This window comes from Loxodonta africana, chromosome 11 (assembly GCF_030014295.1).
Source record: "Loxodonta africana isolate mLoxAfr1 chromosome 11, mLoxAfr1.hap2, whole genome shotgun sequence".
Classification (NCBI taxonomy): Eukaryota; Metazoa; Chordata; class Mammalia; order Proboscidea; family Elephantidae; genus Loxodonta; species Loxodonta africana.
Genome location: NC_087352.1, coordinates 27,344,205 through 27,355,903, shown reverse-complemented (window position 1 = coordinate 27,355,903; position 11,699 = coordinate 27,344,205). Strand labels below are relative to the sequence as shown.

The following is an 11,699-nucleotide window of genomic DNA, read 5'->3' as shown; positions in this document are numbered from 1 at the left end:
TTCCCCCTGCTCTGTCACTTGGCTCTGGTCACCGGTCCTGCTCGCCTCCTGCCCCCACCCGCCCACAGTTACTCCTCTCCTAGTGGCTCTACCGATGGCAGCCCGCGGCTCAGGCCCCACTGGCGCCGTCTTGTGCTGGCCAGAGCCCTCCGCGCTGCCGGCCCTCCCCAGACCACGCGACTCACGAGTCACCTCCCCTCGATCGCCTCTCCCCCAGCTTGCCGGCTCTACTGCGGTTCCCAGGGCCTCTTGCCTCCCACCCAAACCCTCTCCTGCCGGCCCCGCCCTATCCCCCTCAGGCTCCGCCCCCTCTCCTGCCCTCTGCAGTCCCCTCCCCTCTCGCTGGTCCTTACCTTTGAAGGTTTGTGTGCCCTTGTTATGTTCCTTTTCCTCATACCTAGATGGGATTATTCTCCTTAATTTTGTGATTTTCAGTTGTCTAGTATTCCGTATGCTGAATTTTTTTTCTTTTTTTTTTTTTAGTGTTCCGTATGCTGAGCAAATAATCCCAGAAGCTGGACTATATGAAGAAGAACAGGGCCATCAGGATTGGAGGAAGATTCATTAACAACCTCATGCAGATGACATAACCTTGACTGCTGAAAGTGAAGAGGACTTGAAGCACTTACTGATGAAGATCAAAGACCACAGCTTCAGTATGGGTTACACCTCAACATATAGAAAACAAAAATCCTCACAACTGGACCAATAAGCAACATCATGATGAACAGGGAAAAGATTGATATTGTCAAGAATCTCATTTTACTTGGATCCACAATCAACACCCGTGGAAGTCAAGAAATCAAAAGATGCATTGCATCTGGCAAGTCTGCTGCAAAAGACATCTTTAAAGTGTTGAAAAGCAAAGATGTCACTTTGAAGACTAGGGTGCGCCTGCCCCAAGCCATGGTATTTTCAACATGTGAAAGCTGGACAATGAGTAAGGAAGACCGAAGAAGAATTGACGCTTTAGAATTGTGGTGGTGGTGAAGAATACTGAATATACCATGGACTGCCGAAAGAATGAACAAATCTGTCTTGGAGGAATTACAACCAGAATGCTCTTTAGAAGCAAGGATGATGAGACTATGTCTCACAGACTTTAGAAAGGTTATCAGGAGGGATCAGTCCCTGGAGAAGGACATCATGCTTGGTAAAGTTGAGGGTCAACAAAAAAGAGGAAGACCCTCAACAAGATGGATTGACACAGTGGCTGCAACAATGAGCTCAAGGGTAACGATTGTGAAAATAGTACATAGGGTCGCTATGGGTCAGAACCAACTCAACAGCACCTAACAACAACAACAACAGTATTCTGTAGATGTTTTCACATTTTTAGAATCTCCAAATAATACACTGAATTATCTTCAACCTTAAATATAAATGGTTTTAGGCTTTTCTTCAGGGCCTTGGTTTTATTGATCAAGTTGAGATTTTTGAGATTCTTCCCTATTGATGGAAGAATCTACCAATGTTTTTCAATAAAGACAAATGTAAAACCTGCAGTCTTTAGACTGAACCTTGAGGAAACTCACTGGTGGCAAATTCAGTTCTTTTTTTTCAACCATACATTTCAGGAGTGAGTCTGGGTCACTCTGAAGTACAATCTAAGATGGGAAAATTGTCCTATATTTGATATGATATGAAACCGGGGGGAGACGAGACCAGGTGGGGGTGGACATCCGCTGGTTGGTGAGATCATGCTGGGTGCCTGTGGGAAAACTCCTTTTGTGTGAACAAGGCGTCTTGTGACTCTAGTAGAAAAGGGTTTTTTCCCATCACCTATGGAATTATTTCTGAGCCAGTTCTGAGGAGGATATTTTACTGGGCCCCTTGGATAATTCCCAAGGATCAAGTACATTCCTATGTCAGGCAAGAGCCCACATCTTTCCATCTGGAAGAATACTTGAGGATTTGGACAACTTCATTCTCTGGTGGTCCATTTTTCCTGAGCAAGGCAAAGACCCTCGTTCATTGTCTCGTTTTCAGTTCAATTATTTTAATCTTTTATTTGTTTTTCCTTATTATTCAATGGTGTGTTGATAATTCTGGGATACTGTCCTCCATGAGGGTATTTGCGCTGCACATGTGGCACTTCACATTAAGGTACTGACACCCTATAGGTCAGTTCTACTCTGTCCTTTGGGGTCACTATGAGTCAGAAACGACTCGATGGCACCTAACAGCTGCCCTAGAGTAACAGATCTCAAGTCTTTGGCCCTTCCACTTCCTGCCTCCATCTCCGCTGTTTCACCAGCTCACTGTCCTCTGTAGAATCCTTAGTGCCTACAGTGCTTCACATTCTGAAGGCAGCCATCCTCACCTAGGCCACCTGAACCTCACAGTTGTCCAGGCACCACAGGTAAATCTGGAAATAAGGGCAGGAGCTGCAGATGAGTTAAGAGGCATGTTGTTCACAGCAGGCTCAGCCTTGGGCTGAGATGGCTAGACTGGTGGAGGGGTGAGGGTGGGGAAGGAGCCGGAGACCTGTGTCTGAACCTGAGCTCAGGGATGGGGGCAGGTGTGACAGTGCACAGCTCAGCAGTCAGCTTTGATGGTCATGAGATAGGAAAGGCCAAGTAGATGTAGGAGCGGAGACCTCAGTGCCCAGATGTTGTCTGTGCACTATGAGACGCTGCGGACCTGGGCTTTGATTCTTGCCCTTTGGCTGCCTGCCCCATCCCCAGCTGAGGCTCTGGGCATGTCACAATGGGACTGCGCATGATCACTTGAAAACCCTTTAGAATTGCCCCATCCTACTGCCTGCCCAAGGAGCCCTGATGGCACAGTGGTTAAGCACTCAGCTGCTAAACAAAAGGTGGTGGTTTGAACCCAGCAGCGGTTCCATGGGAGAAAGACCTGGCCATCCGCTCCCATAAAGATTACAGCCTAGGAAACCCTATGGGGCAGTTCTACTCCATCCCATGGGGTCCCTATGAGCTGGAATCGACTCAGAGCACCTAACAACTGCCTGCCCTAGAGTGACAAATCCCAACAGTCCTTCCCCTTTCCACCTCCTACCTCCACCTTCCCCCATGGTACCAGCTCACTCTCCTCCGTAGAATCAGAAGTTCTCCCCACATTTTACAGAAATACTCAGGGCTCAGACACAATCACTTGCCCTTGATCATCAGGAGAGCTCCAAGTCTAGACACTCCCAAAGGGCTACAATGCCTCCTGGGGACTTGCCAATGCCAAGCAGTCCAGCATGCAGGGATGAGCCTACGTCTCCAAGACAAGCAGAAGGGCTGCTTGGCATCACAGTGCCAGGTGGGAGACTTGCCTCCGCCCAAGTTTGACCTTGACCATGCCCCTTTGAATTGTGACCAAGGTTTGAGGCTTCAGGTTTCCATGGTGATTGTAAACAAGCCTAACTACTACCTTGGAGCTACAACATTCCTGTTCCTCCACACCTGCAAATAAGGTGATCCAAAATGACCGGGCAGATGGCCAGATTTAATGAACACAGTGAGAGATGGAGCCTAAGTTCTTGACAGTTGGGGGGACTGAGATTCCCATTTCTTGCTGTCATCTGAGGGTTGTCCCTAGCATCTAGAGGCCACCCACATTCACTGATGAATGGGCCCCCTTCTCCATCTTCAAAGCCAGCAATGATTCAAATTCTTCCAAATTATTTCCTCTCCTCTCTAACCCGGCAGGGAATAAGTCTTAGTTAGCTATAATGCTGCTGTAACAGAAATACAAGTGGATGGCTTTAAAGGATAGAAATTTACTTAAGTTCAGGATGTGGCGAGAATACGTCTTAGTTAGCTAAGTGCCGCTGTAACAGAAATACAAGTGGATGGCTTTAAAGGTGAGAAATTAATTTTTTCAAGTTCAGGATGTGGCTAAAACTCCAAATTCAGCATGTGGCTTGCTCACCCAAGTTCTTGGCACTCTTCCACAAACTCACTGGTCTGGGGTTTCAGAATCTCAGCAGGCAAGTCCCAGTGTTTTTATACTACTGCACCCTATCTCCCAGGAGTTGCTATGGTCAAAGTGCGACTCCCCACCTGTCCGGGGGGGCCCCTACATATTCTTCCGTATCTTCCCAAGAATTACAAAACCAAATGGGAAGTAAGGCAATTCCCAAATTATGATGGGGTTCAGTTCCAACTACTCTGTCATAAGTTGGTTCTGACATAAGTCAAATACCTCAAATTTTTTAAAGTTTTCATTATTATTGCCTTTTATTATCAGAATACCTCAATATTTTTAGAGTTTTCACTATTATTGCCTTTTATTATCAGTATATTTATAAATCTGATCTTTGTTTTGGGGGTTGGCATGAGAACGATAACATCAGCAAATTATATGCTATAACACTGTATGTAGTACATATTACTAACGATGAGCGGTACAAAAAAAAAAAGACAGTCATAAGTGCAGTTCGTTGTGACTCGTGAATATGTCGTAAGTCAGGGCTACCTGTAATTTAATAAAAATGTCATCAATTTCAAAAGTCCTATTAGATGAGCACTGAGATAAAGCATTTTATTCCTGGCCCACCCACCACAATCATGTGTGACAGAGATTTCCATCTCCCCCACGGCCCGGAGGCTTCCTCACAGCAGTGACACATAATGGGGTTTCGCTTCAGTAGGAATTCTCAGGTGGCGAATAAGATGGTTTTCCCAGCCAAACGATCTCCCACAGTGGTTACAAAAGGTCTTTCCTCACGATGAGTTACCTGATGTCGATTAAGGTAATCCCTCTGGCCAAAAGCCTTCCCACACCACTTACAAACAAAGACTTTCTCTCCAGTGTGGATCCTTCGATGCCGACTGAGTTTTGAGCTAAAGGTAAAGGCCTTTCCACATTCGTGGCATTCGTAGGGTTTCTCTCCAGTGTGGATCTTTTGATGCTGACTCAGTCTTACCCTGAGGCTGAAGGCTTTCCCACATTCACTGCACTCAAAGGGCTTCTCTCCGGTATGCAGCCACATGTGTTGTGTTAAGGAAAATTTGTAACAAAAGGTTTTCTTACATTCTTTGCACTCGAAGGGTGTTTCTCCACTGTGGGTCCTTTGGTGACCAACAAAAGCACAGAGTTGGGCAAAGACCTTTCCACATTCGCTGCACTCATATGGCTTCTTGTCAGCATGAATCTTCTTATGTCTATTTAAGGAAGAACTGTCACAAAAGGCTTTGTCACATACTTTGCACAAAAAGCGTTTTTCTCCAGTGTGGGTCCTGTGATGCTGAACAAGATTGGAGTGGTGGGTGAACTGTTTCCCACACTCAGTGCATGCATAGGGCTTCTCCCCAGTGTGAATCCGCTGGTGCTGCGTAAGGTATGAGCTGCGGTTGAAGCCCTTCCCACATTCGATGCACTTGTATGGCTTCTCCCCAGTGTGGATCATCAGGTGTCGAACAAAGTCTCCTCTCTCACGAAAGGCTTTTCCACACTCGTTGCACGTGTAGGGTTTCCCCACAGTGTGACTCTGCTGATGTTTAATAAGGAAGCAATTCCTGCTGAACCCTCTCCTGCACTGCTGGCATTCACAGGGGCTCTTCCGTGCATGAATCAAAGTGTTGTTACCTGGTCCTTCTGAGCCCCGCTCCTGGCAAGCATCTCCTGGAGAGCCTCGTGCCTGTGAGTCTCCTGAGTACAAACTACCATGTGTCCCCAAAGGACTGCATTCAGGGACTCTCTCTCCAAGGCGGATCTCCTTCTGGGGCACTACCCTTGTCCTCAAAAGCCTTTCCTGCTTTTCTGGTGGCCCTTTTCGTCTCCTGGTTCGAACCCACTTGGAGTCCCTTGAGACTCCCTGAGCCAGTTCCTGGAGTGAGGCTCCTTCAGCCATGGCCGGCTGATAAGCAGTAGGCCATGGGGTCTTGGATTGTGTTTTGTCACCTGGAAGGGAAGACAATACACAAAGGGACCCATTAGCGATGTCAACAGAGACGAAAAAAATCACAACTTCACCCGGAAAAGTGAGGATGAAACGGGCGCTCCTGAGGTCCACAGGGTTTTGACACCAATGACACACGGGTTTGCATAGTTCTTTCTTTTGTTTTTGACTCCTAATACCTTTAAGGGGAAGCCTGGAAGAGGTTGGGGGAGGGTGGACAGAGTAATGATGACGGGATCTGTACTGTGTGTGCTCTAGGGGGTGTCTCAGGGTATGCTGAGAGTACAGCCAAGGCCACCCAACTCGGCCAAATGGGAACGAGAAAGTGAACGAAGCCTGCCCACAGGAGATGGCCCACAAGCCCAAACAGAGCAACAGGAGGAGCCAGAGAGAGGCAATGGGAGGGGCACTGCAGCCCAAGCAGACAGAGCCTTCCACGAACCCACAAGATGTGTGGAGCGATGATATTTTGAAGTTTATCTACTACAGTAGCTAGCTTAAAGTTAGCCTATCTTATATACTGAGGTCCTGGGTGGTACAAATCGTTAAATACTTGGCTACTAACCAAAAGGCTGGTGGTTCAAATCCACTCAGAGGTATCTCAGAAGAAAGGCCTGGCAATCCACTTCTGAAAAAAATCAGCCATTGAAAACCTATGGAGCAGAACCCCAATTTTCTGGAGCCATGGAGGCTGGATGAATCCCTGAAACTATTGCCCTGAGATAATCTTTAAACCTTAAACCAAAATATCCCCTGAAGTCTTCTTAAAACCAAACAATAGTTTAGCTTAACTAGTAAACAATGTAGGCTTTGAGCATTATGCCCTTTTAAGAACTATCTTTATGGGATCGAATGACAACAGCAACTCGAAAGAATAGACAAAAAACTTAGGGGACAGTGAGTTTACATTAGTGGAGGAGGAACAACTTGGAAAAAGGGGTGAGAATCATTCCACATCTTGAAGAATATAATCAAAGCTACTGAATTGTACATGCAGAAATTGGTGAAGTGGTTTATGTTTTGCTCTGTATATTCTCAACCACAAGTAAAAATTAAAAGAAAAAAAAGTTAAAAAAAAAGGGCAGGTCTACCCTGACACACATGGGGTCACCCTGAGTTGGAAGTGACTTGATGGCAACTGAGGGGAGATATCCTACAAGAGCACAGGCTTATAAGGCTGGTGAGGGGCAAAGTCAGATTTTAAGACCAAGCAGTTAAAGACAAGAGCCTGACTCTTAACACACAGGTTCTGCCCCCAATGCCAGTGAACCACATGTTGAAGGAGGACAGAGGGACCATGTCAAAGGGCTCCATGGCCCCCCAGGCCCTGTTATGGATTGAACTGCGTCCTCCCAAAATACGTGCTGTAAGTCCTAACCCTATGTCTGTGGTTATAATCACATCTGAAAATGGGTTGTCTTTGTTATGATAATGAGACAGGACTTGTGTAGGGTGTATTTTGAGTCAATCTCTTTAGAGATATAAAAGAGATTCAAGGCACTCCAGCAGGCAGAGATGGGCCAAGCCACACAAAGATCACTGAGGTGCAGACGCTCAAAGAGACAAGGACATTCCTCCAGAGGCAAGAGAGATAGAGCCTTCCCCTAGAGCTGGCACCCGGAATTCAGATCTCCAGCCTCCTCAACAGTTAAAAGATAGAATTCTGTTTGTTAAGGCACCTACTGTTATAGCCGCACTAGATAACTAAGACAGGTGCCAAGAAGATTCCCATGAAATTCCAGAGGCAGTGGTCCCCTCACAATTGAGGCTGCTGTGACCCACACCTGGCCAGTGTGTGACAGCTCACCTGCACAGGTGCTTGGAGCGAGGCCTCTCTCTGTTGTCCACAGCTCTTGCCCATGTTCAAGTCCGTAGATCAGCTCTGGTTTGGGAAGAGATTTCCCTGTTCATGGGAAAATACAACATATAGATTTAGTAAAGCTTCAAAGACTTGTCTCAGTCCAGTCTGGTTCTTCAGTACAGGGATGGGGTTTCAGAATGAGGCTGCTCCTATTCAAGCAAAAAAAAAAAAAAAAAAAAAAGCTTATGTGTGACCCAGAAACTAATGGGACAAATATCATACTAGATTGTCAGAGGCTGCAGAAGGTGGTGTTAGGTGTCTTAACTGTTTAGGCAGCACCCATGCTCCTTGAGCTCCATGTTCTAGAACGCAAACTGTTCAGATGCAGCTATGGGACACAGGGATCCACGCACACGGACTACTACCTATGCCCATTACTATTCATTGCTCTTCAAAATGACCAACTTATTCATAAATATATTTACTGAAAAACAGAACCTCGCATTGCTTTAATAAATGCACAAACCAGTTTCACTTGGTACAAGTGGGAAGTTAGCATCAAAATTCAAGAATGAAATCAAAATAATGCTACCAAGTCCCAGCAAGCTTGTGTGGCCTGCTCAAGGTAGAAAAGGAAATTAGCCACAATTACAGAGGCACTAGAGACTCAGCTACCACCCACATGTCAGTGTGTCTTACTGCGGTGGTTTGAGCATTGCTGTGATGCTTGAAGCTATGCCACCAGTATTTCAAATACCAGCAGGGTGACCCATCATGGATAGGTTTCAGCAGAGATTCCAGGATGGATAGGTTTCAGCAGAGATTCCAGAATAAGAGAGACTAGGAAAAAAGGCCTGGTGATCTACTTCTAAGAATTAGCCAGTGAAAACCCTATGGATCACAACAGAATATTGTCTGATCTAGTGGTAGAAGATAGGCCCCTAAGGTGGGCAGGTACTCAAAATACACAGTAGCTGCAAAAACAATCGTGAAGATGGTGCAGGACCAGCATTACTTTGTTCTGTTTTACACGAGGTTGCCATGAGTTAGAGCCGACCTGACATCAACTAACAATAAGAGAGACTCAGCAAGAAAACTCTCTCTTAACAATAAAGAGAAAACTGAAAAGAAGGAAGAAAGAAAGGCTTTCTTTGACTGCTTCTCCGTGTCATTTGATCATGTGTACGTGCACCACGTAAAGTTGTTTACCATGTCTGCAGAAGACCGTGGCCCAGGCCATGGGAAACAAGTGATGTCTGTGCCATCACCAGGAGTCAAAGAGGCTTCTGAACTGAGACTGTGTTGTTTAGAAGGATATGGGTGGCACTGCGGGCGAACACCTCCTAGTGGTCTAACTCATCCCCTTCTTGAAGAACTATGCACCACCTGTGACCCTGCTAGGTGGGCTACGAGGAACTTGACCCAAACAAGTCAGGCAAGTCAATTAGGATCTCAGGCTAAAGTCTGCTTGTGTTGGAAACTGGGGTTAAGAGGTTAAGGGAAGTGTAGGCTGGTGGGGGGGTGCATTTTCTGCCATGAGAACATCCACACGAAGATGGTCGGAAAGGCAAAGAAACACAGAAATGATATGAGCACACAGACAGAAGTACACACAAAAAAATCTGGGGGTCTCCAAGAGTGAGGACTGGGGTGGCCACTTCTTGCTATTAACTTCCTGAGACCAATCTGCAGAGAGCAGAATAAGCAGACTCACAAAGAGAAATAAAAAAGAGAGACGCAGAAGCCCGGACATAATCGTGGCTATTTCACTTCCTGATTTCAGCCCCTCACGGTGCTCAGCTGAAGGTCCTACCCTTAGTTCTATGAGACACCCCATGCCCTTCTAACACAGCCTTCACTCTTGGTACTTGCACAGTTTTGAGATGGACTATATTTCTTGCCCAACAATGTTTGATGGACACAGGGTGACTGGGGAGGTGGGAACAGGACATGCTAGGCATTGTAGAGAGGTCTTCCAGCAGAAGAGGACAGCATGGAGGCTGCAGTTCCCCCACACAGAAGAAAGGTGAGGCCTTACCCAGCGAGGTCAGGAGCCCCCAGGTCTCCAGCATCACCTCTCGGTACAGGGTCCTCTGGGCTGGATCCAGCTGCCCCCACTCCTTCTGGGTGAAGGTCACAGACACATCTTCAAAAGTCACTGACATCTGGAAAGTGAAACAGAGGCCACATCACTGGCCTTGGCCCAGTCTGATTGCCTGGTCACTGGTGACAGTCCAGAGTGGCCCAGGGACTGGTATCTACTTAGGGTAGTGCCAAAGATCACCATGGCCAGAGGCACCAATTCCTGACAGCATTCAGAGCTACAGGCCGCACTGGGTAGGTACTGGGGACATATCACACATGTGTCATCACTCGTTGCTAGGTACCATTGAGTCAATTCATAATGAGCTATTGAGTCTGAGTAGAATTGGTTCACAGGGTTTTCTAGGCTGTAATCTTTATGGAAGGATCCCTGGTGGGCCAATGTTTAAGCGCTCAGCTGCTAACCAAAAGGTACGGTCAGGAATTCAAACCCACCAGTTGCTCCATGGAAAAACAGACCTGGCGATTTGCTCCTGTAAAGATTACAGCCAAGAAAACCGTATGGGGCTGTTCTACTCTGTCTTACAGGGTCGTTGAGTTGGAATCCATCCAATGGCACCAAACAATAACAATCTTTATGTAAGCGGATCGACAGGTCTTTCTTCTGCTAAGTTGGAACCACTGACCAATAAGTCATATTGGTTAGCAGCCGAGTACTTAACCATTGCGCTACCAGGGCTCCCTAATTCCCGCAAACAAGGCAAAGGAATTGTTGAGACAAGAATAAATGGAGGTCAAGGGCGGCGGGGGACTTGATCAAGGATACAGCTCGAGGAAGAAGGTCGACCTGAGTGCACCATGAGCTCTGGACTCTGCAGCCCGCGCTCCACCCTGCGCGTTGTTCCGGGCACAGGACGCGGCTTAAAGAGATTCCGCGATTAGAAGCCCCATTTCATCCGTCCACATCGCATCCACTTGGCTGCCAGAAATGGGAACCCTCTCCTAAAATCCCTGGCCTGGGCTGCGAACCCTGGGTCCGGAGTGATCACTTATCCACCCCCAGACGCCCACATCCAACAGCAGGGAGGGGAAGGGCGAATACCCTGGAGAGACCAGCGTCCCCTGTGTCGGGTCGCCGGGACCATACGGATGGGTGCCGGTTCTGTGAGGCCTGGGGAGCCTTGACTCACCTTCACCGAGTCCCTCAGAGACAAGGATACTGCGAGCGGAGCGGACGTGACAGACAGGCGATCCGGGGGACCCCAAGCGCTAAGGTGAGTCCTGCCCCAAGGCCTTACAAAAGCGCGGAGGGGGGTCCTATGAGCCACATCGCCCTGTCCCGCCCGGCGCCGCAGCACAAGTCACAGCCGCCCTTAAATTAAAACAGGTCAGCCACTAAGCAAGTAACGACCATGACAGGACACCGGAAGTCCCGCCCTGACGCCAGTTTGCGTCCTGGGCTCTCATTGGCTTATCGCCTGTTGATGCGAGCTCACGAGGACTCACCGCGCACAGCCTTCTGGGTAATAGTACGGTTTATACTTCACATCCGGCCGTTTCAGGGACGTTCTTTCCGGTCTCCAGGATTTTGGCTCTGAGGCACCGAAAGGGGCGCTGGGAAACAGGAAGGGGCCGGTGCTATGCTTCCTCTTAAAAGGGAAGCACTCTGATTCTGGCGAGTGCAGGGTTTCCTGATCGCCGAGGTTGCCTTTTGTGGAGTAGTTTCCGACTCCTAGCGACACTATAGTACAGTGCCCTGTAAGGTTTCCAAGGCTGTAATCTTTATAGATGTTACATCAGTCTCCCGTGAACCCCAAATATATCAATGGATAAAATAGTGACTATATGTAATAACCAGAGAAATCTGTCTTTTTGCTTGAGACCAAAACAGTATCTATAATTTTTTTTCACACTTATATCTCTGCCATTCCTTGGGGCAATTACAGTCACAGGACTTGAGGTGTATACAGTGGTATCACTCGGGTTGGTGTCACCTAGTGT

General features: G+C 47.5%; 1 protein-coding gene across 1 annotated transcript; it reads right to left on the bottom strand.

The window, feature by feature from the left end:
• Positions 1 to 445: 445 nt before the first annotated feature.
• On the bottom strand, positions 446 to 11,175 carry LOC135232831 (zinc finger protein 599-like). The gene is made up of 4 exons (XM_064294297.1): positions 10,889 to 11,175; positions 9,694 to 9,820; positions 7,662 to 7,757; positions 446 to 5,856 (listed from the first exon to the last, which is right to left on the bottom strand). Exons 2-4 carry the CDS (start codon positions 9,818 to 9,820, stop codon positions 4,610 to 4,612), a joined length of 1,470 nt encoding a protein of 489 aa, XP_064150367.1. The 5' UTR covers positions 10,889 to 11,175; the 3' UTR covers positions 446 to 4,609.
• Positions 11,176 to 11,699: the final 524 nt, after the last annotated feature.

Coding starts and splice junctions, on each gene's coding strand:
- LOC135232831 (XM_064294297.1), bottom strand. CDS start 9,820: ATGTCAGTGACTTTTGAAGATGTGTCTGTGACCTTCACCCAGAAGGAG. Junction 7,758..9,693: donor GGGGCTCCTGACCTCGCTGG/GTAAGGCCTCAC, acceptor TCCCATGAACAG/GGAAATCTCTTCCCAAACCA. Junction 5,857..7,661: donor CGCTCCAAGCACCTGTGCAG/GTGAGCTGTCAC, acceptor CTTCCCTTCCAG/GTGACAAAACACAATCCAAG.